General features: G+C 33.1%; 3 protein-coding genes and 2 long non-coding RNA genes across 5 annotated transcripts; all 5 read right to left on the bottom strand.

Annotated features, from left to right (window-relative positions):
• Positions 1-1,997: 1,997 nt before the first annotated feature.
• Positions 1,998-12,063, bottom strand: LOC132752477 (arylsulfatase B-like). Its single transcript, XM_060742803.1, has 9 exons — positions 11,958-12,063; positions 8,715-9,051; positions 8,103-8,286; positions 7,575-7,751; positions 6,198-6,311; positions 4,341-4,436; positions 3,840-4,089; positions 3,053-3,204; positions 1,998-2,305 (listed from the first exon to the last, which is right to left on the bottom strand). Coding segments are annotated over exons 1-9 (1,530 nt in total). The 5' UTR covers positions 11,960-12,063; the 3' UTR covers positions 1,998-2,087.
• A 1,421-nt stretch (positions 12,064-13,484) lies between these two features.
• Positions 13,485-14,949, bottom strand: LOC132752489 (uncharacterized). The gene is made up of 2 exons (XR_009628821.1): positions 14,242-14,949; positions 13,485-13,832 (listed from the first exon to the last, which is right to left on the bottom strand). It is a non-coding gene; the product is annotated as an uncharacterized LOC132752489 (long non-coding RNA).
• Positions 14,950-18,322: 3,373 nt separating this feature from the next.
• Positions 18,323-18,737, bottom strand: LOC132752487 (vesicular glutamate transporter 1-like; the record flags this gene model as incomplete). Its single annotated transcript, XM_060742815.1, is given in 1 exon segment — positions 18,323-18,737. A coding segment is annotated over 1 exon segment (174 nt), but the record flags the coding sequence as incomplete, so codon positions are not given.
• Positions 18,738-19,513: 776 nt separating this feature from the next.
• On the bottom strand, positions 19,514-21,806 carry LOC132752486 (sialin-like). Its single transcript, XM_060742814.1, has 3 exons — positions 21,661-21,806; positions 20,301-20,433; positions 19,514-19,992 (listed from the first exon to the last, which is right to left on the bottom strand). Exons 1-3 carry the CDS (start codon positions 21,760-21,762, stop codon positions 19,835-19,837), a joined length of 393 nt encoding a protein of 130 aa, XP_060598797.1. The 5' UTR covers positions 21,763-21,806; the 3' UTR covers positions 19,514-19,834.
• Positions 21,807-22,266: 460 nt separating this feature from the next.
• LOC132752485 (uncharacterized) lies at positions 22,267-24,898 on the bottom strand. The gene is made up of 3 exons (XR_009628820.1): positions 24,808-24,898; positions 23,021-23,116; positions 22,267-22,403 (listed from the first exon to the last, which is right to left on the bottom strand). It is a non-coding gene; the product is annotated as an uncharacterized LOC132752485 (long non-coding RNA).
• Positions 24,899-26,272: the final 1,374 nt, after the last annotated feature.

Below are 26,272 nucleotides of genomic sequence, written 5' to 3'. Positions count from 1 at the left end.
AATGAAAGAATGTTTACAACATGCGAACGTTAGGGCTTTTCCTTTTACTGGAAAATTTTGTCAATAATTCTGTATTAAATCAATGTCACACATTTAGCATCTCAGCACATTTCCTTATTGATTGTCTATATTTGACGTTTTATATTAACTATAAGATAACCATTGTCTATCATTGTACATGTACATAGGATAGCGAAAAGATAGCATATTTGCAATATCTCTTCGTCACCAAAAATATCATCCAACATTACCGGCAATAAACGTTTTTTTATCCAGTAAGGTGATTTATCCTTATGTACAATCTGGAACTTGAAATATTTAAACATACATGTTGTAACATGTGTTTGCATGGACAATTAAACTTAATATGTGTTGTGTGTATTATTTTCTTTGGCGTCATTCGTTTTAAATTATTTAAATGATTGATAAGTTTAACTTCCGGTCTGTCTGCTGGCGCGCTGTCCGTCGCAAAAATATCCTTCCTACCACACAATATTATTCCTTACAGAAATGCATTTCTTCTTTACTTGCTTAATTGCTAAGCATGCTTTTCATCGAAAAACGCGCCAAACTTTCAAGTTTGAAACCTTATTCTAGGTAATAAGGGGTATGATAAAACTACGAGAGTTGCTTACTATGTAATGCAATATGAAGTATATTTTCTTATTTAGCTTGTGATTTTTGTGTTTGTGTTAATAGTGCTATGCTTCTAAGCATCTGCTTTCAAATAATACCAAAATTGTGTGTACAGTAAACAGATTGGGAATTTTATCACATTTAAAAATTCCTTAAATGAGTAACTTCATGTATAATATGGCTTGTAAAAACTCAGTTGAAAATGCTCATATACGGGCTTACATAATAACTCGAGCGAAAATAGAAAAATCTGCTATAATTGTTTAAAATGATTTTTGTAATATTTATTACAACATTGAAGTATCTCATTTAACTGTTTCGAGATGGATGCATACCTGAGTCAATTAAAGATGCCTGTAAGTCTAGTTGAAACGCTCCATTCTTACTGGCTGATCATTATCATAGATGCCAGACTTTCACTTACCCTCAAGAATATCAAAAGGGTCAACCCATACGATTCTGAAGAATCACTCAGTTTAGGCAAATATCTCACAGATGGATTCCTCATTTGCTGTATTTCTAAATATATCAGACGCCGTATTTCTTATATTGTGAATGGTGATGAAAAAATGGTTTTACTATTTTACATTAGTTCTAAGATTTGAGCCATGAATATATTAGTCGACCATACATTGCCAAGGGATTGACAAGAGTCTTTTCAATACGAGAATCAGTGAGACTGATGTGCTAGAGGCTGTCGTGTCACACATAAGTAGTCTAGATATGTTGTGTAATGAAAAATTGAAAAACATTTAAAACGAATTAAGTTTGTCCTTCGACTGAAATCAATTTTCTGTATTTTCTGCATGACGACGCGCACAATGCACACAAAGGAGCTAAAATAATTGGATTCCCCAGACTTGGCACCCTGTGACCTGTACCTCTTTCCTCTCGTTCCTAGACTAAACAAACATCTTGCAGGTCATACTAATGAGCAGAAATGGACTTGGTTTGGCCACTTTGTAGCAATTAAAGGATAATCCTAAGGAGGTCTATGTTTAAGCATTTATAAATTAGAATTTAAAAGTCTAAACTTTTGTACTGCAGGAGGAGAGTATTTCAAAAGGTTGAAATAGAAAATTATAAAATATTTGCTCTGTTGTTAAATTATTGACCATATTGCATTACATATTGACCCACCCTCGCTAAGTTTTGTTTTCCCATATGTGAAGTACAAAATATGTCTTTCAATACGAAACAAAAGGCATTCATTATATGCAATTATTACATGTTCGTGAAAATAAATAGTGTTCAGTTATTTTTATGCTTCGTAGAAATAATTATTGTCAAATGTTCAAATTGAATTATCAACAGGCCCGCTTTGATGACATGCCTCCAGTTGGACCAAAAAATAAGTAAAATAAGATAAGTAAGATTTATTATTAGTAAATAATCAGTTCGTTGTTTAAACACATACTATATATAGGTCAATTAGGAACATAATGTTTGAATTATAACCATGGTAACCAGAAACCTGACCGCTTCTTTGGGTTTGCCCGTTTGTCTCGGGGAGGCAGTGGGCAAGGAACCATTCTTTGACGATAAAATTCAACTCTTTGAAGCATGCTTTCCACTCGTTCTGGAAACTTATTGGCCAAGTTATGTCTTTCAACTGGGTCTTTTACTATATCAAATAACCAGACAGGCTTTTCTTTAGTTCCGTTGTTACCTAAAATGATAATTTCAAACCATTCAAATATGTAACAGAAGCTAACTATAATAATAGAGTTGAAATATTTTTTTTGTTTACCGCCTAATAGCTCATAAAATTTAAATTTGAATACTATTAAGACTGTATGAATAGTAATCATGGTATTATATGTAAGAAATGGAATGCAAATGTTAATAACATCTGGATTGTGCTTCATTATCTAACAAAGACTCAGTTTGTGGATGTTTGTTTTGATTAATATCTTATCATTCAAATCAAATGTAGCTGGTCTCTAACATTTATGGGTGTAGAGTCACTTTTACAAAGCAATGGTCACTGCAAGTAGAACACACAACCAGCAACTTATACAATTCACCCGATTCTCTGACTTGGAATCGCTTTGTCGTTTTTGTTCGAGTTTTGCTATAGTGACAGTTGGCTATTAGTGTAAACTATAACGGAGGAGTCACGTGTCTTTAATGCTGATCTCCTAGTTGGTCTTTACTCTCAGATATACATTGTCGGCGTTACTTCACACCCAACACAATTGGGCTATCAACCTTTACTTATATGAAAATATCCTCAAAAGAAATACCGCTGTGAAAGGTGTTCCGTTTTGGCCATCGTATCTTTGCATCGCTCTGATGAACCTAAAACGTCGGAGCGACGAAACGATAAGCTGAAGCGACGAGCCAATAACACGTGGTCGGTTATTCGGAGGAACGATGGCTCAAACAGAACACAAACGTTTTGTATCAAAATTACCTATTTTACTAGTTATAAGTTTCCATCGCCCAGTCCTGATTCCTGTTCGTACCGTCGAATTAAATATGTTATCATATTTGTCAACATTTTTTTCTTTATTAATGGGCTTGATGTCAATGAGGATTTCTGAACGGGGTGTTCTCTCCAGTCCACTGAAAATTGAAAAGCATTGTATAGAAGTTTCTAAACTAATACAGAAGTACATAGAAACAAAATTTTAACGAATGTTTTTATTTAAACAAAACTTGCTTTATGACATTATAGCTTACATATAAACGCAAATAAAGGAGATCAATAGTTAGAAAAAACATGTTTTTGTATGAAAATCCATGCAAATTCGGGTTCCCCTAATCATGCAATTACACGTTCACATTTTTAAAATTTTGATTTTGATTTACTGTAAAACTCCAAGATTTCTCTAACGTAAGCAGGAAATGAAATTTAGGCCAATATTTTTCCATTCTTTTTTCATTTTAATCCTTACTCTTCTGGGAACGAAAGTCACCAGTCTTTGCTACAGTTTAGGGCCAGGCCAGTCTGTGTATTAAAATTATTTCATGTAAGTAGCTGGGTTTTTTTAATATTTGATGCAAAATACTCTTAAACTAGAAGTAAACTGTTCTAATTTCAAAGAAAAACAATTGTTCTACACAAATTATACTAAGGTGTACTTGTGTTCTTGATGTACACTAAGTAAATAAAATAAATTTTTAGACGATTTTTTGTTGTTGTAGCGCTCGTAATGAATTATTATTGTCACATTGTTGACTTAAAAATAAAAACTCACTTAATTGATTTCCATTGGTCGAATCCATCTAAAGGTTTAGTAACATTTAAATTTCCTCCAGCTAGATTTATAAGTGTTGGAAACCAGTCTGTCACATGCATAAGTTCCTTGGAAACAGAGCCCTTGACCTTGTCATTCAGCAACACACTAGTCACAAAGCCAGCAGCACGTATACCCCCTTCCCATATTGATCCTTTCCCACCTTTCAACGGGTAATTGCTACTCCCTTCATTTAATTGGCCTCCATTATCTAAAATATTACAAATTATCTTTATGAGAAGATATCACTAGTCTAAGATTAATTTGTATTGAACCTGAATAATGCTAATGTTATATGTCCATTGAAATACAATTGAAAACTATATTTTACACATATTTGAAATGAGAGTTTACAGACCCCAAACAAATCTATTTGCTGTTTCATTGAATATGAATAAAACCTGTAAGGCAGACAATGCTGTTAGATATAACTTGTATAATACCACGTTTTTATTACCATACCGGTTGTGAAAATAAGCACAGTGTTATCCCACATTCCACTTTGCTTTAAAGACTCGACAACACTTCCAATACCATCATCCATACATGATACTTGTCCTTTCAAATAAACAAAAACAAACTCATTTAATATATAAACTTGTACACATAAATGATGTAATTTAAAGTAATATTTAAAGTAATAAACAGATGTTGATGTTATATAAAGTAATATTCAAAGTGATATTACTATTGGTACATTGTCCATGACGGAACGTCGGTGGTTCTACTCAGGTGCCCGTTCGTGCCTGAAATAATGCACGGAAGGGCACCTGAGGTCTTCCTCCACCAGTAAAGCTGGAACGTCGCGATATGACCTATACTGTGTCGATGTGACGTAAAACCCAAAACAAAACAAAACAAAAAAAAAACATTGTACATGAAACTACGTACTCCATAAATTTGATTTTGTATAAATTAAAGTTCGTTAGTATTTAGGTGCGGCGCGATGTTTGACTTTTTATAAACATTTGTTTTATTTGACCGATTATCTTAAGTGAATGTGTTGCGATTCATTTTGAAATTATTCAATCCTATTGGACAAACAAATTGAAGAAACAGAATCTCTAAAGAACTAAATGCAAATTACGGCCCATGCCCCCTAGCACTGACTTATGCAAAACTCAACATTTAAATATGAAAATAGTAATTTTTTTAATTTAGAAACATCTGCAGATGCGTTTATACGCAAGGGACCTTCAATGAGACACTTTCGTACCATTCCAGGAATAGCATGCATGTGCCGTAAACGAGAAAAAAAATGAGCGGAACTGAACAAAAGAATTTTGAAATGGGATTAGAGGTTATAAAGACTGCATAAGACATCAGAAGACAAATATAAAAAGCAGGCAACATGTTCTAAGGGTGATTCATTAATATTCATTTAGGAAAAGATCGAACGGAAGGAACTAAAACACGCACACACAACAATAATGTCTTGCTGAGCGATCCTCAATGATTCAAACACTAATTATTTGGTACGAATGCTTTCTTTGATGATTTCCTTTTACAAGTCTGCTTTATAAGGTGCTAGGGGGTGTGGACGGTTACTTGCAATTACCACTACCGTTCATGAACATGCTCAGTCAAATCGTGCCTTCAACACATTCATTTTTCCGTGTTGGACTATATCAATGGATTCTGTTTTTCTCTATGTTAACGCGCCAAGGAGAAATATAGAAGTCCCACACACCGCCTAAGGTATAACTTAAGAGCTGATGTAAAAGTTATTCAACTTTATGCGAGTAAGCTTGAAAATTATAACATAAGTTGTCAATCGCACGACACTTGTTTAATATCTGACTGGAACCAATGGGAGCGCTGTAAAGATGCAATTTATTGCAATAAACTCAAGAACAACTAAGCTTCAATTTTCAGTTTATTGTTCTAAGGTTGATCATGTTAATCTTCTTGCTATGAAATAGAGAAACACAGAATTTCTTTGGAAAGCCAAACACGTTAAAATTTAAAATGTTTCAGGCTCGGCATGATAAGCCTGTCAGTGGAGGTAGTGGTAGTTGTAGGATACCGTCCACGTCCCCTAGCACCGACTTAAACAGAACACAAAATAAAACATGAACTGGTAAAATATTGAATTTTGAAACATCCGCAGATATGTTCATATGGCGGTCATCACGGAACCTTCAATGTCTGTCACACTTTATTGTCATTCCATTAAAAGTTGTTTTCACTCGTTTTGTACTAGATAAGAGCAAAACAAATTAAACAATGATAACTCAAACACATGTAGTTTGTTTTCGAGATGTACTCCTGCAAGTTTTACAACATACGAGAAAAGGTAGACATCTGATGTTAACTTACCTGCATGTTTTCTGCGTTTTAGGCTTGTAGTATTGTCGTACAGGTCAACATATTGATCAGGCACCTGAATTGGTCCGTGAACAGCTTGATACGAGAGATAAACAAATAATGGCTGCAAAGATAGATATATTATGCAAGGAGCTATATGTGGTTTTAAGGTACAAAAACCTCTAACCAATAAAACAGTTTATTATAAGTTTATTCAGAAAAATATCCAAAACAGATCACACAAAAGTGTGTCACATACTATTATTATTAAATCATGTATACCTACAGGCTCATACTAGAGTGGGTTTGCAAGTGAACATTGAATTGACAAACAGTAGCTACAATAAATATGATGAACAGATAATTGTTACACTAGATATAACATATATTAAAATAAATACTACAAGAGATACTACAGATAGATACAGACTGCTTAGTCAAAACAGCTTGAAAGAAATACAAAAGGTTACTAAATAAAGGTTACAAAAGCCACGACAGATTACTTTATAAAGATAACGGGCAACAATACAGACAACCAAAGCAATCTGCGACACATAACGCAATACAAAGTATAATAGTTACGGCAGATAATGTTATATGATTATGAGAAGACATAAATAGGTCGAGTATGGTTAGAATAATTAACAAAACTTATACATTATACTTCTCCCTTTAGATTTACAAGTTCATTATCTTTATATTTATTTCAACAAAGTAAAGTTTTAGCACGATTTAAAACAAAAATTATCTTGAAATTGAGCTGTTTATATTTTCTTGTTTTTAAACGTAATATTATGTTAAGAATTAATTTTTCGTTATATTGAATAATATGAAATCCAAAAACGATATAACATTTATAATAATAATAGAAAATTAATTTATTTGAATATTTTGTATGAAGGTAGTACTAAAATGCAATTACAGGGACTTTTATTTTATAAAATGTTAATGTAATCTATTTATTTATGAACTGCAAGCCTGCAAGTAGCAACTCAATCTACTTATAAAATAAGAGCAGACCAAGGTCCGAGCCGTATGATCATGATCTGTACCGTTGGCTATTCAGTGGATACATGTTTCAAAACTTTCCCTGAAAAAGGTGGATGGTTTTATCCAGATTAAGGCGGACAAGTAAATTTAGGTAGTCTTACTGTAAAGTTTTCTCGTCTAAAATTTATAAAATCGGTCAATATAGTAATAAATCGCCCATGTCCGGAACGTCTTCGGTATTCAATATTTTTAACCGTTCATAACCGGAATTTAGTACATAGCAATAAATAAATGATTGTAAATAATTTATTTGCTACGTTATTGGCCGATGTTAGATTTTTTGGTGGGAAAGCATTGCAGTGAGACTACCTATAAGGGTTAAATGTGTCTGACTTAACTTTGATTTATCGTGAGTATGAATGATACTTTTCACTCTGTCGGTAAAGAGATTGGTCGAATATACACCAAGATACTTCGAGATATTAGCTGGTTTGTCATTTTCCATCAAATCGTATCCTTTCATGTTTTCGTCAACAGTTTCATGGGTAAAATAATTGGAGTGACCAGATTGGAAACCTGAAAATATTTGTGATTATAAAAACTTTATATACAGATATTCAGTGCATTTGGCTTATACCAATTAGACATTGATGTGGGAAAAGACCGAAGCACGGACACGTAAGTCTTCAATATGTACCATTTTGTGTACTGACCCGCAGATAACTTATAATGTGAGACAGCAAAGTCTTTCTCAAGTGATGTAACTTGTGACAGACGAAGCATGCTTCCTCTTAATAATTTAACATGATAAACACAGACACGATGCTTAATACATACATAACGAGTACAATAGCAATTTGGTCAAAATTATGCAAATTCAAATTAATGTATTATAATAAACAGATTATTAACATAAAAAATACAAACCAAAGAAAGTTTCGAAACCCCGATTCGTAGGTAAATATTCTTTTTTGTAAAAGCCAACATGCCACTTTCCAACAATATGTGTAGCATAACCAGCCTCTTTCAGCTTATCGGCAATCGTGGTGCTATCCAAGTCTAGTCCTAATGGTGTAGATGGCCAAAGTACCCATTGTAACCCTGTGTATATCTAAAATTATAAGATAAATTACTCAGCCAAATAAGTGCTAAATTGTAAACGTTTCCTTCTTTAAACAGAGAGCTTAAGGAGGAATTTAATTATACATTAATATTGCACATTAAATTGCACATTAATTAATATAAAATAAAAGCAACTTAAAGCTGAACTTAATCAGCATTGATGTTGAAACACCCTGTTCTCATTAGCAAATCTCAACTATACAGTATTGAGAAAATGTCCTCGGTGATATACAAGTTATAGAACTAATTTTCTGAATTCCATCTCAAACCTCTTGACGTCCATTGGTCAGTGCGTAGTCTGTATCAGTTCCTGGCCAATCAAATACCTGCGATCTGAGTTTCAGTTTATTTTTAACCTCGGAGAACCCTCATGTATAATGGTTATATGTTAAAATGATAAACAAATAAAACAATAACCTGATGTCTTCCGGTGAGAAGTTGACCTCTTGTAGGCGTACAAATTGGCTGAACATAGTAGTTTTCTAGTCTAACACCAGACAACGCTAGCTTGTCTATATTTGGAGTTTTGACTCGAGATCCATGGTATCCTACGTCATTATATCCTAAGTCGTCTGCAATAATCAGTAAAATGTGCGGCCTTGTTTCATTTTCTGCTGCTCTCAAGTCATTAAATTCTGATCCGAAAAAGGTTGTTTGGAACGTGAAATAATACCTTTGTTTGTGAACCACAAAAATCAAAGCGCAAGAAGCAACAGCAAAAATAAAATAGAATCGTTTCCTATCCGTTGATGACCTGAAATATATCAAAAATAAAACACTCTTCCTTTAAGAATGTTTACAATTTTATATAATAAAAAAGTTAAGAGAGTCCAAGTTTGATAGTGTGTTTACAAAATCAAAATTTAATATAAATTACTACAAATGGTAAAACTATTATTTTCAACAAACAGAACAAGAGCAGCTGACATGATTGTATGTACATGTATAAACTTAAAATAAGTAATATTACCGAAAGCATTTTTAAGTTGTGTCTATAGTACATATCAAAATACATATAGATCAAAAGATGTGTCATATAAAAGAAATGAGTTTTTGATATAAAAGTCATCTTTAAATGAATCTGACTGAAAATATTTGTTTTATCTACTGTATATTTATAAAAGTCTCAATAATGTACATATACAATTTATATTCATATTCCTACCTATTAGTACAAGTAGTTTGATTGTAAGACTCTTGTAACCATTCAATGTTAAATATTTTAATTATCTATAAAGTAAGAGCATGGTAATTAAATGGAAAAAAAAACTATTTACATAGTGAAAATAGGGTAACCATATGGTATTTTTCATAAAAATGGTAAAAACAAGTATAAGAAAGAAATATAACCAAAAAGCGAATTGTAATTTAATGCATTCATCAAGCAGATATGGTAGCAGCAAAGCTACTGATACTTGTACGTGATAAATGTTCCAGTCATATTTAACCCCGGTTCCTTGTCCCCCAGAGAAATCTTTTTCTCACAGTCACTCACAGGTTAATGCTGTAGTTCAGAAGTGTTCGCCTACCTCACAATCTTATGCTTGAACCATCCCTTTCTTCTACGGTTTCGAATTAAAATTAAGTTGGGTTAAGTAAACAATTTACACGAGTTAAAGTCTAAGTTTGTGCAAATGGTATCGATTAAACTTGAATTTGAAACATGCAATCGGTCCTATTTGTGTTATCGTATCTAGATTGAACAATAAAACATAACCATAAACATGTTTATGCGCTTATTCACATACACATATATATCTAGCTCCATGGCATATATAAAAGAAATAATATGCAATTTACTGATACCATACGGTGTCTTAATAGTGGAGTGTTACGGTAATGAAATGATCATTTTATGCTTCCCGTGACCACGGGACCTTACCGGTTAAAACTGGGGTTGAATATGCATCTTTTAAGTTGAGCACCAGTGTGTGATATCTATTTCATTAATCGATGTTTTATAAATAGAATAAAATTCATAGGAAATAAACCTTATTCGTCTAAATTTGAAAATAACTGGTTTGTATCAATGGGCGACCTTTTTAATAATCAAATGGAATAATATCACTTTTGTTCTTCGTTAGATTATTTTTGTGTTCTTGACAATTCAATCTGATTAAATTTGGCTCGAAATAACGCTCCGCTTTTAGATCTTACCGTGACCATATACGAAATCATTTCTGGTGAGCTTTCACACAGACAATCATGGGCAAGCTTTCATACTTATGAAAGCGATATGGTTTGAATTTTAGCCTTTTTAGTGTATTTGCTATATTGTGTCAGTGTGCGGTATACTAAAAGAGTTTGCGGGTTTTATTGTTACCCCTTTACCGTTATTGCCTATCTTTTATCCCATTTTACCAGACATTATCCTTCTCGGGTTAAGGCAATGTACATTATACGTTTGTTTTCGCTTTATTTCACTTCAAAGCTTACAAAGCTATTCATGTTGCACTTTGTCGTCTAAATTCTTTCATATCTACTTACACAAGCAATGAAATAACAAATTAGTTTTATCTTTGTCATTCACATTTCTTCCAACTTCAACTTCTTCAACTTACACTAGCACTTGCATAGCTATTCAGGCTTGCTGTCCGAAAACCTATAATGTTAATTTTCTATATCACTTACGCAGCCAAAGAGGTTAAACTTTGTCATCCGAACCTTTTCAATATTATTTTTCACTAGCACTTACATAGCCAATGAGGTTAAACTTTGCCAGCCGAACTTCTTCAATATCAACTTTCACTAGCACTTACATAGCCAATAAGTTTAAACTTTGCAAATAGAAATTCGTCAATATTAATTTTCACTAGCACTTACATAGCCTATGAGATTAAACTTTGCCGTCCGAACTTCCTCAATATTACTTTTCACTAGCACCTACACAGCCAATGAGTTTAAACTTTTCCATCCGAACTTCTTCAATATTAATTTTCACTAGCACTTACACAGCCAATGAGTTTAAACTTTGCCATCCGAACTTCTTCAATATCAACTTACACTAGCACTTACATAGCCTATGAGGTTAAGCATTGCTGTCCGAACTTCTTCAATATAAATTTTCACCAGCACTTACATAGCCAATGAGTTTAAACTTTGCCGTCAGAACTTCTTCAATATTTATTTTCACTAGCACTTACATAGCCAATGAGTTTAAACTTTGCCGTCAGAACTTCTCCAATATTAATTTTCATTACCACTTACATAGCCCATGAGTTTAAACTTTACCGTCAGAACTTCTTCATTATTAATTTTCACTAGCACTTACATAGCCAATGAGTTTAAACTTTGCCGTCCGAACTTATTCAATATTGATTTTCACGAGCACTTACGTAACCAATGAGGTTAAACCTTGCCACTCGATCTTTTTCAATATTAATTTTCACGAGCACTTACATAGCCAAGTAGCCAATGAGGTTAAACTATGTCGTTCCAGTACCTTCGGATACACATATACAAGAACTTATATATCCAATGTGGTTAAACGTTTTCCACCTGAACTCCTCCAAAACAACTATTACAAACACATGCATAGCTAATGATATGAAATTTTATAGTCCAAATTCTTTCAAATAAACTTACACAATCACTTATATAGACAATGAAGTTAAATTTTTCTATTCAAATTTCATCAAAACATATTTCATACGAACTTACATAGCTAATGAGGTAATCTTTGCTGCCCAAAGTCACACGTTCAATTTAAGCTTTATGTGACAACCTGTCTTGTTTGGATTTCAAAACGTTAAATGTGCATTATCTACATCTGATCTTTAGATGATACAAAGGCTGTACCGAAGTTATTGTTTTATTTGGTATAATGTAAGGCTCTTTCAATGTGCAACTAGTCGTCTGATTTAGATAAGATCATTAAACCATTTTGGTGATCGTTTCATGATAGGTAAGATTTTAATAAATGACATATATATCAGGTTCATGTATGTGTTAATAATAATACAAATATTTGTTTCGTGAGTGAACCGTATATAGTGTAAATAAACACCAGTGTCTTCTGCATTAAAGAATGTTAACTAAACGCGCGCATAGAAATAAATTGTTGCGTTTTGTTCTTTAAATAATATGTTTCGATTTAGAGAGCATTTATTCACTAAAGTAGTAAAAAATTAAAAAAAAAAAAATAACGCATCAGTGACAATTTGATACTTGACAGTATTTTGTTTTCGCTGCATTTGTCCAGCCATTGAACGTTTGAAGTAATCTTCTTTAGAGTATGTTTATTCCGTGCTCTAACGAAAACAGTCGAATGTAGCCGATTTTCGAGCGAAAGTTGGGATTGTTGTTTTTGCTTTTGATGTTTTTTTTTTTTATATTTTATTAGGGAGGGGGTGTTTTTCTATAAAAACAGGATTTATTTTTATCGAGTGGTATGAAAAATAAAGTTAAATATGATAATTTTCATACCACAAGACAAGATAATAATAAATCCTGTATGTTTAGAAAAAAATTGACTTTTCTGATAATTATATACATTTTGGAAATTACAATTTCAAAGCCTGAAAGCCTTCATCTCAATTGTTGTGTTCATGTTGAATTTAGAAGAAAGTAGTCCGGTAACACACCAGTGAAAATACGGAAATATGTTTCATTCCAGTGAAAGAAAAACACAGTGAAATACGGAAAATGAAAATACGCATTTTATTTCATTAAGATTTATTAATATTTCACTAATAAGTATATAGAAAATTTTCACACCTTACACATACCTTTATTCATATAACAATATATCATTCTGATTTATGAACACAATATACTAAACGGCACACACGCACACGCACACGCACACGCACACGCACACGCACGCACACACACACACACACACACACACCACTACTATTTTACTGAAAAAGAAAACACAGTCATGTCGATTTAGATAAAATTGTCTTCTAAATTTCACTAAATCAGTACATGGAATTAGAACTGTCTTCCCTATTATCAATTTTCGAATGCTATGACTATAAGCATGATTTAAGTATGATGTAGTTAACAGTTCACTTATTGAAACTGCTTTTCACCATACCAGTAACTAATTGCAAATGCGTCAAGAACAAATATCAGTCGATCATGATAACGCATCGTAAGGAACCATTTATAACACAGAAATATTGTAGATATTAGCAAAATAGATAGTTACATGTATAACCTTTCGTGTATTTTTTTTCTTAATTATCCCCCGCCGAAAAATTTCGGCGGAGGATATAAAAATAGTCTCCGTCCGTCCGACATTCCGTCCGTCCTTCCGTCCGACATTTTTGTCCGGAGCATATCTCTAAAAGTATTTGAGTTATCAACTTGAAACTTCATAGGTGGATAGACCTCATTGAGGAGGAGTGCAGTGCACAAGAATGATAACTCTACCTTGCATGATATTTGAGTTATTGCCCTTTGTTATTTTTCAAAATTGATTTTTGTCCAGAGCATAACTCCATAAGCCTATGAGATATTAACATGAAACTTCATAGGTGCATAGATCTCACTCAGGAGGTGTGCAGTGCACAAGAATGATAACTCTACCTTTCATAATTTTTTGAGTTATTGCCCTTTGTTATTTTTCATACTTAATTTTTCACCTGAGTGGAGCATAACTCAAAAAGTGTTTGAGATATTAACATGAAATGTCATAAGTGGATAGATCTTATTGAGGAGGAATGTTGTGCACAAGAATGATAACTCTTCCCTATACAATTTTTGAGTTATTGCCCTTTGTTTTGTTTTTTCATGCTATTTTGTCCAGAGCTTATCTGAAAAAGTATTTGAGGTATCAACTTCATAGGTGGATGGATCTCATTGAGGAGGAGTGCAGTGCTTAAGAATGATAACTCTACCCTGCATTATTTTTGAGTTATTGCCCTTTGTTATTTTTCATTCTATTTTGTCCAGACTTTATCTCAAAAGTATTTGAAGTTAAGAATGATAACAATACCTTTCATAATTTTTGAGTTATTGCCCTTTGTTATTTTTCATACCTAATTTTTCAACTGAGTTGAGCATAACTCAAAAAGTGTTTGAGATATCAACATGAAATGTCATAGGTGGATAGATCTTATTGAGGAGGAATGTTATACGCAAGAATGATAACTCTTCCCTATATAATTTTTGAGTTATTGCCCTTTGTTTTTTTTTTCATGCTATTTTGTCCAGAGCTTATCTGAAAAAGTATTTGAGGTATCAACTTGAAACTTCAAAGATGGATGGATCTCATTGAGGAGGAGTGCAGTGCTTAAGAATGATAACTCTACCCTGCATTATTTTTGATTTATTGCCCTTTGTTATTTTTCAAAATTAATTTTTGACCAGAGCATAACTCAAAAAGCCTTTGAGATATCAAAATGAAACTTCATAGGTGCATAGATCTCACTCAGGAGGTGTGCACTGCACAAGAATGATAAATCTACCTTTTATAATTGTTGTGTTATTGCCCTTTGTTATTTTTCATACTTAATTTTTCAATTCAATTTTTTTCTCAAAAAGTATTTGAGGTATCAACTTGAAACTTCATAGGTGGATGGATTTTACTGAGGAGGGATGCAGCACACAAGAATGATAACATACCCTGCATTATTTTTCAGTAATTGCCCTTTGTTATTTTAAGCTATCAGTATTCACATAGGTTTCAAATCTGTAATCACTATAGCCATCAGTTTTCATTACCAAAATACATCTTAAAATGGAATTATTCCGCTCTACTACATATACATTCTTCCAATGAGCAAACACATTCGGTGGGGGATGGCCATGTTGATGGATCTGTAACAAATAATGCCATTCAGGTAACAAATTACACGAGCAAATGAGGAGATGTTTTCAAAGTTTGCCCAAATTATATAAACTATTCTTGGTTGGTTATGTGAAATATAAAATACTTTAATCGTGTAGTTTTTTATTTAATTAAACTTTGAAAATATCTGGTATCATATTTGCTATCAAATTGGCATTATTAAGCAAATAATTACCTACAATAATTGTATACCGGTAATCAAAATCAAACACTTTTTTCTTCCATAAGGGATCTGAGATATACCCATAAAAAAGGAAAGAAAATTTGAACTCTTTAAATAGGAGGTATAGTATAACCCATGGTCTACCTTTAGAAAGAATGTGAAAATCGCTAAGAAAAATATAAACATTTGTTGCGTCGACTGGGATTTGAACCCCCAGACCTGTAACACCCTAAACGAGCGTGTTAAATTATACGAACAGGTCTGAATAAAACCAAATGATTTCAAATTTAGAATTTCCATCCGTATTAATCTCGAGGTATTTTGTTCACGGTAAATCTGTTGTTAAACACTTATTTAAATAATTAAGCGAAAATTTTCTCGCCAAAACAGTCTGACATGTATATATTTCAGTACTCGACAGTCAGGTTTTCATGTGTAATACGCGCTGAAGTCTTCGGTAATCGACATCGCTAAAATAGCATTTTGTTTACGTGGAACGAGTGCTTAACTTATAAGTAAATATTGATTATCGATTGTCGACTGACCAAATTCGTCCCTGTCTTACAGTCATTTTTCAGAAAGTCTAGATAACAAATGTGCATTTAGGGAGTGTTTAATTCCGATCACAATAATCCGGAGCTTAACGGAAATAGCCGAGAAATTGATTAAAATGATATTCATCCGCGTAATTTGTGATTGTGCATTCATTGTCATTCTATAAGCCAAAGCTATTTTAAACTTTGAATGCCTTGTAGAATGTTGGATACTTGTAACACAATCAAATATTTCTTTTTTTAACTCTTTTGGGGACTACTTGTTGTTAGGTTAGTCGGGAAGCGCTGGTCCTGAGATTAAATGGCAGCATTGTTTTTCCTGATCTGCGATCAAAAAAATACAATAACATTATTTTAAATTTCAGCCGAGAGGAGTCATCAAATATGAAATATTGCAAACTTACACAATAAATATGCACCGACAACGGTGATGATTTCCATTATTTTGTATTCAAAGATTTAATATAGGGATGCTGGAATAATTGCTTAGTGCATTTAATAAACATTATTTTGTTTAAAAAATGCATCCCGATTTTGTTAGACATGAACATTTTGACAATCATTTACATTTAATTTCAATTTTTATTCTTTGATTTCATTTCATGTTTTCTTTGTCTGCGCATTGGCAGGTCTATTTTTTCACGTGTATTTCATGACCGGGTCTGTCTGACTATAACAGACCTGTGCACGTGCAAAAGATAGACCTCATAACGGACTTTCTTTTGTTTAAACATGTCTATCCGAAAAATATAGACCTGCCACAAACAATAGAGGAGGTGTGTAAAATATTGATAAATATTGAGCAATTTTCTAATATGAGTGGTTACATATAAGTAATGTTGATATGAATATTAAATCAACAATTGAGAAAAGAAAATGAAACCTTACACTTATATGGATCAATTCCATTGTAGTTGTCTCCAGGACGTCAGGTTCAACAGTTACTGACAAGCCTGAAACCACGAAGACGAGAAAAAGCGCCCCATTCTGAGCGCGTAGTGTGCACGAGCCGTTGAATTATACACACCTGCATTCCGGTTGTTCAAGATTTGTATGTTGATATATATAGATAAGTCTGCATAAAAAGTACGAGATTGAGGTCGGCACAATTGTAAAAGTGACCATTTACTTTGCAGTTGATTATTCATGTGTACGTATGATTTCATGAAATGCCATTCCACGCTTGTTCTGTTTATGTAAATCGAAAGAATGTTATCAAAGCGGTGGGAAACCAGCATTTATAATAATAGATTGCAACTGCTTCATAATAATTTCTTGAAATTTTTTAACATATAAATAAAATCCATGTGAAAGTGTACGATTCTGATGTGACGGGAAAAATAAGCAGAGATCAATTTCTCATCCGTAAACACAAGAGAAAATGGTTTATCACAGATGCATGGACTTTTTTTGCAAGATATATTTACATGAAAATGTATGTAAATTATAAAGTTGGTTAAAAGTTACAAACTTTACAAAACAGTATATATATCTAATTAGCTAACTTCCTTAGTGGTGTTGGTCCAGATGAATTGGTTACCTCTATGCTTACTTGTAAGCAGCCAATTTGTCGCCTGATCTTCACTATTTTTATGCCCTTTCCATAAAATTTTGAAAGATATGCGTATTTTCACAGTAAAAAAATATTTTCTACAGCAGTGAAACACATTTTCCGTATTTCAACTGTAAACTATCTATAATAACTTATGTGTTTTTTCTTTACTAAAATGTTTTTATTTTTATAAAGAAACCCAGAAAATACGACCACCAGGAATAATAAAAATGACAAAGGAAATTTGAGGCACTTTCGAGAAAGGAAATGTCAATGGGGGTGGTATTTGTTTGAATTAATGCCTTTGTTAGGGCATGCTATTTAGTTAATCAAAAGAGGGAACTCGATAGTTTTGATAATTTATTTCAAACAAATATCTCAAACAATAGTGGAGAGATAATGTGTACAATTTATATCCAATTTTGATGGTTTGCAGTTCGAATGTAAAATTTCGTGATGCTACAACTCTGTTTTTCGTATATATTGTAATTTGAATGCTATATACATGTATGTTAAGACACTCACTACCCGTGCTGATTATTGGAATACATGTATAATCTCTTGTTGGTTTTTATTAATCTTTCTCATAATTTTCTCATAAAATCTAAATCATGTCTGGTGAAATTTCCTTGTGAAAATGTCTTTCCCTGCTTAATATCATACTACATTTTTCACTAACATATGGACTTAAGACTATACTCCGGCAAAATTTTCATAATCAGGGAAAATCTACAGTGGGCCAATATCCACTGCCCTGTGTGTCTAACGATTCCTTCGATAAATCGAGCATGTCACACGCACACAAACACACACACATACACACACACACACGCACACACACACGCGCACGCACGCACGCACGCGCACACGCACGCACACACACACACCATCATCTTCCGTATGAGCTAAGCTATTTTTACACACACACACGCACACACACACGCACACGCACACACACACACACACGATCAATGCAAATAATCCAATAATTTTTTTCTGAAAAAAGACAATCATTTAAAAAAAATGTTTTATCACTGCGACTCATTTATTCTCTTTTAATGTAAAAAGTAACCAAAGAAATTGAAAATCTGGCCTTGTAGCTCCGCTTTGACACACATATCTTGACAGATAAAATAAAATCACACAGGTCTGCGGTTGATATGTCATTTTTCTAGTCTAATATTGCCACAGCTTCATCTTAACATTTGGTAAGCGCTTCCTTTGACAGTTTGACTTCCATTTCAAGATCACCATCTGCTCCTCTCGCCCATGGTGCCAGTTCGCTGTTTCCAAATATACCGTACATTATTGCTGCAAACACGGCGACACCCGAGGCTATATAAAATACAATCCTCCATTCTTCACTAGTACCCTGAAATCATATAACATGTTCAAGATAATTATATTTCTCATTTGAAATTTTGTTTGTCAGGTTTTTTTTGTTTAAAATCAGTGCGTTACTGGCGTTCTGTACTTCTTTTTGACATGATAACTGCGTTACCCACTAACTGATTATCACGAAAATTTATCTGTTTTATAGATTTGATTAAAATATTTAGATTATATTATTCAATCTTAAACATGCATTTATGTTTTGATTAATTATGACTTCTTCTTTTAATTCATTTTTAGATTTATTAATATTTTTGTAAAAAATAAATCATTTTCAGATAGTTTAAAATTCTTCTGTTTATGATCCATATACAAGCAATTCAAATTAAGTGCTTACGTCTCATGAAAGAAACATTTTTATTTCATGTATTAACTACAGATTTGTAATCTCTCCAACTGCAATAGGTGCATTATACAGGAATTTTTGCAATTTAGTGTTTGAATACAGCGAATATAAGAGGACGAATACCTGTTTGAAAAAGGTAAATCAATATAAACTAACATAATCATTCAGCCAAAATATTAACCTTATTTTTAAAAAGTCAGCACTTAAAAATATACATTCAATAAGAAACCCATTAGTTTCATTTTCACAAATGATGTTAATCTTTTGAATTTTACTTCGAAACGGGTTCGCGTCAATAAATTAATAAGGGATTTACAATCCCCAACTATTTGTTTCAACGACTAAGCAATTATTAGGACTGTAAATTTTTAATTAAACTTTTTTAAGATTAATAATACTGCAACATAATGTTATATTGTCAGGTGGAGAAAGAGTGAAGGGTGGTCTATTTCAAGCTCAATTTTGCTGGTACAAGAAATTCTTATATCAACACCAGCGTTCAAGGAATAAACTACATAGCTATAATGAATAAAGTTATTTTCATTCACTTTTTACATATCCCTCCACTCTTTTCACCACCCTTGTATTCTCTTCTGGTTTTTGGTTCGGTGCCTTCTGGGTGACCTGTTGGGTGACTAGGTTGTATCGGGGGCTGCGTTCTGTGAAAGTCACCTTGCCTTGTTTATCTGTGTTCTTATTCTTAAATTTAGAAAATGTGATTTACAATTACATTACCTGGGCGCTATATCTACTATATTTGGCAGGTGTCCGCCTGAAATGCCAATTGCTTCAAAAAACGTGCATAAACTGAAGCACGTGATCACTACATATCTATATTCACATGTCAAGTGTCCCGGGATTAAAATAAATATAGCCACACCAGCGAAACCTTGAAATAATTTTGAAATGAAATTCAAGCAGGTTTACTGAAGTAATGTATTACCTGATTTGGTTTAAAGAACATAATTGACAAGGAATTAAAGTTATGTTAAACAGTTAAGACACTGATTCTGTTCCAAGAATTCTTATGCCACTTAGCACCGCCTTAAGAATAATTTAGTACCGATTCTAGCAGTTAAAAAGTATTTGAATCAATTATCAGACGAAATTAACAACTATAAAACATGGATTTAGTCCGTTTTTACCGAATGTTTGAATTATGAATAAAGTGATATTATCGAAATATACGGCTATTACTTGTTATTTGAAAGACCTTTCTTATTGTAGTTATTGAAGTATTTTTCCACGAGCGGGCGAGATCTGCTCCTACTCCAGCAACCGCTATTCCAATCATGTAACTAAGGTAGGGTAAGCATGAGAAAAGTCCATTCTGAAACAAAAACAAAATAATATACATTGTAGCTATTTGAAACAGTATACCTATATAAATTAATCTTGTGAAGCCACTCTTTTTTTTCGATTTCACAGACACTCATTCAAAGAGTACATATATTGAATCAAATTTTATGATATACACGGGAAACATCTCGTTGGAAACGAGATAGCTAAGTTGTGGAAACGAGATATTAAGTCATTTCAACGAGATCCCACGAATAAGTAATACCTCGGTCTCAAATTAAACGGCCGTCAGCCGATTTAACGATTTTTACAACATCATCGGCTTTGACGATTTCGCGAACGCCGGCCATTATAAATATGATACTTTGCGTGGTCATGCATGAATCTGTCGGCGGGTTTTTTTTCCGAAATGATGTTACAGTTGATATCTTGACGGCGTCTGTGCGATTTATCAATGGATCGGACGATCACCGCGTGGGCATTTTATGATATTCTTTTAATAATCAGTCCAGCAAAGAAGGCAGTTGATAAAGGCAAGATGAAGACCAATCAAATAATGCAACATTTGTAGTTTGCCTTTTTTTAATACTTACACGCGTAGACGTTCTTGCTCGACATTAAGTTCATGTTCAATCCAAAAGAATTCACAGATACGTTTTTAGGCAACTACAAAAATTTCTAGCCGCAATTACAAAACCTCAGGTCGCAGATCGCCGAACGACAATACGATGACCACCCGGTGCCTGTGCATAAATCGTCCGGGTACCGGGCGACACTCGTTTGCCAACTCGTGCCTACTCGGACGCAGGACAGGACCCGGCCGATGACCGGGCGGAGCCGGGCGATGTCCGCCCGGGTGCCTGTAAAACTGGACGATGTTTTGTATTAAAAACAATCGTCCGATCCGAAAAAAACATCACCCGGGCGCCGTCCGTCGATTGGGCGATCTCAACCAGATGACATTTTTAACTCAGTAAAGCTTGGTGGTCGCCATATGACATTGCTAATGCCGCTGTTACTTCAAACCCAACCATCAACGGTCTAGACAAACTAATTTAGCAAGGAATTTTATTTTGAAAAAAAATCGACTTACAACGGTCCAGAATCTGAGATTTCTCTAATGATCTCTTTTAAAATTCAGATTATTTTATAGTACTACTGAACTTAAAAATAAAGGACCATATAACACAAGACACTCAATGTCCTCTCCAACACAGGTAGTTGAATTAAAGCAGTACCAATACAGTGAAATACTTACACTTTCTATATCAAATTGCAGAATTTCTTTCAGAAACAATGGAAGGCACGTAACAAGTAGGTAGAACGTCCATGTGTCGCACACGTGGCATAAAAACACCATGTAAACGGGTAAGTAGCTTAGGATACTTTTCCAGGGTACATCAGTTTTCTGAAAAGGTTTATTGAAACATCATGTTTGTTTATTTTTAGCTGCATTTCCATTAACGTCAGTGGTAAGTTCAAGCTACCATCTTCGCCTAATTTGAATCGCATATTTCAAAATTAAACACGAACAGGCAAAGACGTGTGATAATCATGGAAGCACACGTTTACGTTAAACATCATAATTGAGACATGTATGAATATGTTTAAAACATCATTTCAGCAAACCCATGTAGATACTATGCACACTGCAAATTACTAGCATTTGCACAAAAAGTTCACTTTGAAATGTCGGATCTATGTTTCTCAGAAACAAATTACAGTATGAAAATTTTAATTTTCGACAAAGCTACATACTTAACTCCAAATTCCTGGACGAAACTCTGCATAACTAAAAACTAGTATATCTGCTTAAAATGTAAAATCTATTTTAATTTTGTTCTCGAGACGTATTTACCTTTTTCGTTCTATCAGTTTGTGTGTCTTGTGGAACGTGTTTAATAATCAGATTTCTTTCCACAGACGATATTCTCGGATGATTTTTTGGCGAACTAAAGACCAGAAACCACCAGCAGCCAACAAATATTAACGTCAAAGTACCTGTCAAACATTTCACATAATTTGTGTCATTTTACGGAATCGCGGAACAAGTATCATTGTATAATAACCCACTAGAATAATGATGAAAACTCAAAAGTATGGAACAACTACATTTAGAGTAAAAGGTTGATAAAATGTAAATATCATTACCTTTAACCTCCTGCTATTTAAAACGAAAATTGAGTTTTTCTTTGAAGCAGCATGCCTCCAGAATCATGCTAATTTTCATGAAAATTTTGAAAATGTATTCAAATTCAAATGAACCAAAAAAGTATCTTATACATTGCAAACGGCACTTTTAAGTCACGTGAATCACCAAAAAGATGTCAAAATTTGCACACAAAAATAGCCGTTACTGTACAAGAAACGCAGGATAATTACGTTGATAAATACTGCGAAATAATTCATTCATTGCACAAAACATGTAAGTCATTAATTGTATCTTGTATTATTTTACTTTTCTTAAAATCTTAATACATTTTTCTCAAGTTTGATTTTCTATAAATATTTTGGCTCATCTGGAAGCGTGCAGCTTTAAGGGTATAAAAGCTGCTGATAAAAACTATTTATTGTTTTAATACTCTTAAGCTGACAAAAGAAATAATTATGTTGTTTACCTTGTATATAAAATATTGATGCCCAACCATTATCAAAGCCATAGACACAAAGAAGTCCTGAAGTCGAGAGACCGATAATTGCACCCAGGTGGTTCCCTGATAGAAAATTTTAAAAATATATACTGAAGTAATAATTGTCTGTATAAAACATAAATGAATGGAGTTCTAGCTGGATATCATATTGTTACTTCATACTATTTATAGGGTACTGGTATCTTTAGAGCAATATGGTAAATTTTAAGCGAAAATATGAAAACATAACGTGTAATTAAAAGGTACTTTGGTGATATAATAATTACAATGACAATACAATGGTATATTTTTAAATTTTACATTAAATATGATATATATTTTGTTATTATGTACATATAATAATTACTTTTTTAGATTTAAAGTGATGATATGATTACATACTAAAATGCCCGAAAGTGTTTTGTTTTTTTAGTAAGGATGAAGCATTTGTAAGACATGGGATATAATAAAGTATTACTTCATTCAAATAGCAATCCTCCTATGAAGTTTGAATATTGTGGGCCAAATGGAACTTAAGTTATGATCCGGAAACTGTTTTTCAGTTTTAAGGTATTAGTGACCTTGAACTTTGACCTCGTGACCCAAAAATCAATAGGGGTGTTCTCCCCAATATAGACAATCATCCTATGAAGTTTGAACACTGTGGGCAAAATGGACCATAAGTTAGGATATGGAAACTGTTTTCAGTTTTAAAGTAATAGTGACCTTGACCTTTGACCTTGTGACCCCAAAATCAATAGGGGTCTTCTACCTAATATGGACCATCATCCTATGAAGTTTGAATATTGTGGGCCAAATGGAACTTGTGTGATCCTCCGGAAACTGTTTTCAATTTTTAGGTGATAGTGACCTTGACCTTTGACCTTGTGACCCCAAAATAAATAGGTGTCTTCTTCCAAATATGGACAATCATCCTATGAAGTTTAAACACTATGGGCCAAATGGAACTTAAGTTATGCTCCGGAAACTGTTTTCAGTTTTAAGGTTATAGTGACCTTTGACATTGTGACCCCAAAATCAATAGGGTTCTTCTACCCAATATGGACAATCATCCTATGAAGTTTGAACACTGTGGGCCAAATGGAACTTAAGTTATGCTCCGGAAACTGTTTTCAGTTTTAAGGTGATAGTGACCTTGACCTTTGACCTTGTGACCCCAAAATCAATAGGGGTCTTCTACCCAATATGGACAATCATCCTATGAAGTTTGAATATGGTGGGCCAAATGGAACTTAAGTTATGCTCCGGAAACCAAATTGCTAACGGACGGACGTACGGACGGACGGACAGACAGACGGAGGGACGCCAGGGGGTATAACATAATATGCCCGAAATTCTTTCGGGCATATAAAAATGGTGTTAGGATATGATGGTACATGTATAAGGATGTGATGGTATAAGAATTTGATGGTTAAATGATATAATGGTTTGAAAATATTATGGAATGAGGAAATTAAAGTTCGAAAATATGATGGTTTGAGGATATGATGGTATAGAGAGTTGATGGAAAAAATATATAATGGTATGAAATCTGATTGTATGAGGATATGACTAAATAAGGATTTGAAGATATGAAACTACATTTGTGTTAGTATAATATTATTTGAAATAAAACTAGAAATGGTGAGGAAAATGCTATAAAATAGTTTATATGATGCTTTGTTTGACATGACATCAATCAGCTCAGGTTGGCGTCTGTGACTGTATAAAGCATTGTTCAATCTTAATCACTTATATATGCTTATTTCTCTTACCAAACCAACATATTCCAAGAAATCGGCTTCTTTCCGTCGGTAGAGCCCAAGTTCCAACAAGCCCATAAATGCTCGAATTTACCGTACCCTGAAATGATAAATTGCTTAACTTGAATTTACTGTACCCTGGAATGATAAATGGCTTAACTTGTATTTACTGTACCCTGAAATGATACATGGCTAATAATTTAAAAAAACTGTGCCTGTCGCTATGCTGATTATGCTACATATGTGAACTTTGATAATCTTGTTACGAGCCAGGCGTAACGAGAAAGAAAAGCCAGCAACAAACTTGTAACAATAACAGATTTATTACAGAAAATTATTAAAGAAAAAATAAAATAACAAATTATGTTTACAAATACCTGAAGTCCAAATAAAAATGTAAATTTCAAATATGTAGTCTGATCCTGGAATGATCCCCTTTTGAATAGCACAGTTAAATCATAGTAAAATCCAAGAACACTTTAGAATAAATTCCCACAATAAAATCCACTAGAATAATTTTAACTATTATTAAATAATCCAAGCTCCAATAAATCACTCAATATCCAAGTTGAAAAATACTCCAAATATATTGATGACTTAAAAGGTAACTGATGACTAAAAAGATCACTGATGACATAAAAGGTAAAAGTAATGAAAAATGTCACTTTATATATATTAACTAAGAAAATTCCAGAAAAGTCTATTATGTTCTAAAGTAATCATAATCTAGCAACTTCAACAATAAAGAACATTCCAGAAGTTTCTATCTAAATATAATGCATGAGTTTTCTACAACAGTTAAGAAAGTTCTAGTACATACATGTAGTTAATGTTCTAAAAATAGAACAATGATAATATTGGAAATACCAACTGGTCAGATATAAATTATATACATGTAATATGTTGCATACATAACACTTCCCCTCTTCAAGAAAAAGAAATATGAATGAAATGAATATTTCTTTTACATAAATCCAAACAATGTAACTTACGAATAACATAGGAGAAATGTTAAACAATTTTATACATTCATATATATGTGTATTATAAACAATAGCAAACAACAACAACAACAAAAAAAAATCATATCATATAAATGTTAAATTTAAAATATTGAAAATAACAGTTTTAGACACGTGAAAGTGCATCAGGGATCAAATTATCTTTCCCTTTAATGTGTCTTATGTCAAGACTATATTCTTGCAAAAACAAGCTCCACCTCAACAACCTTTGATTTTTGTTTTTAAGTTTATGCAAGAAAGTGAGGGGATTGTGATCACTAAAGACAACAACAGGCAACTTTGAAGAAGTTAGATAAACTTCAAAATGCTGAATAGCAAGAATAAGAGCAAGGCACTCTTTCTCTATAGTAGAGTAATTTTTCTGATGTTCATTAAACTTTTTAGAAAAGTAACAAACAGGATGGTCAACACCATTGTTGTCTTCTTGGATCAATACACTTCCAGCACCTAATTTG

Source organism: Ruditapes philippinarum, unplaced genomic scaffold (assembly GCF_026571515.1).
Source record: "Ruditapes philippinarum isolate M1 unplaced genomic scaffold, ASM2657151v2 ctg3001_1_1_1_1, whole genome shotgun sequence".
NCBI classification, from domain to species: Eukaryota; Metazoa; Mollusca; class Bivalvia; order Venerida; family Veneridae; genus Ruditapes; species Ruditapes philippinarum.
Note: the sequence above shows the minus strand (reverse complement) of the source record. Positions and strands in the feature narration are given on the sequence as shown.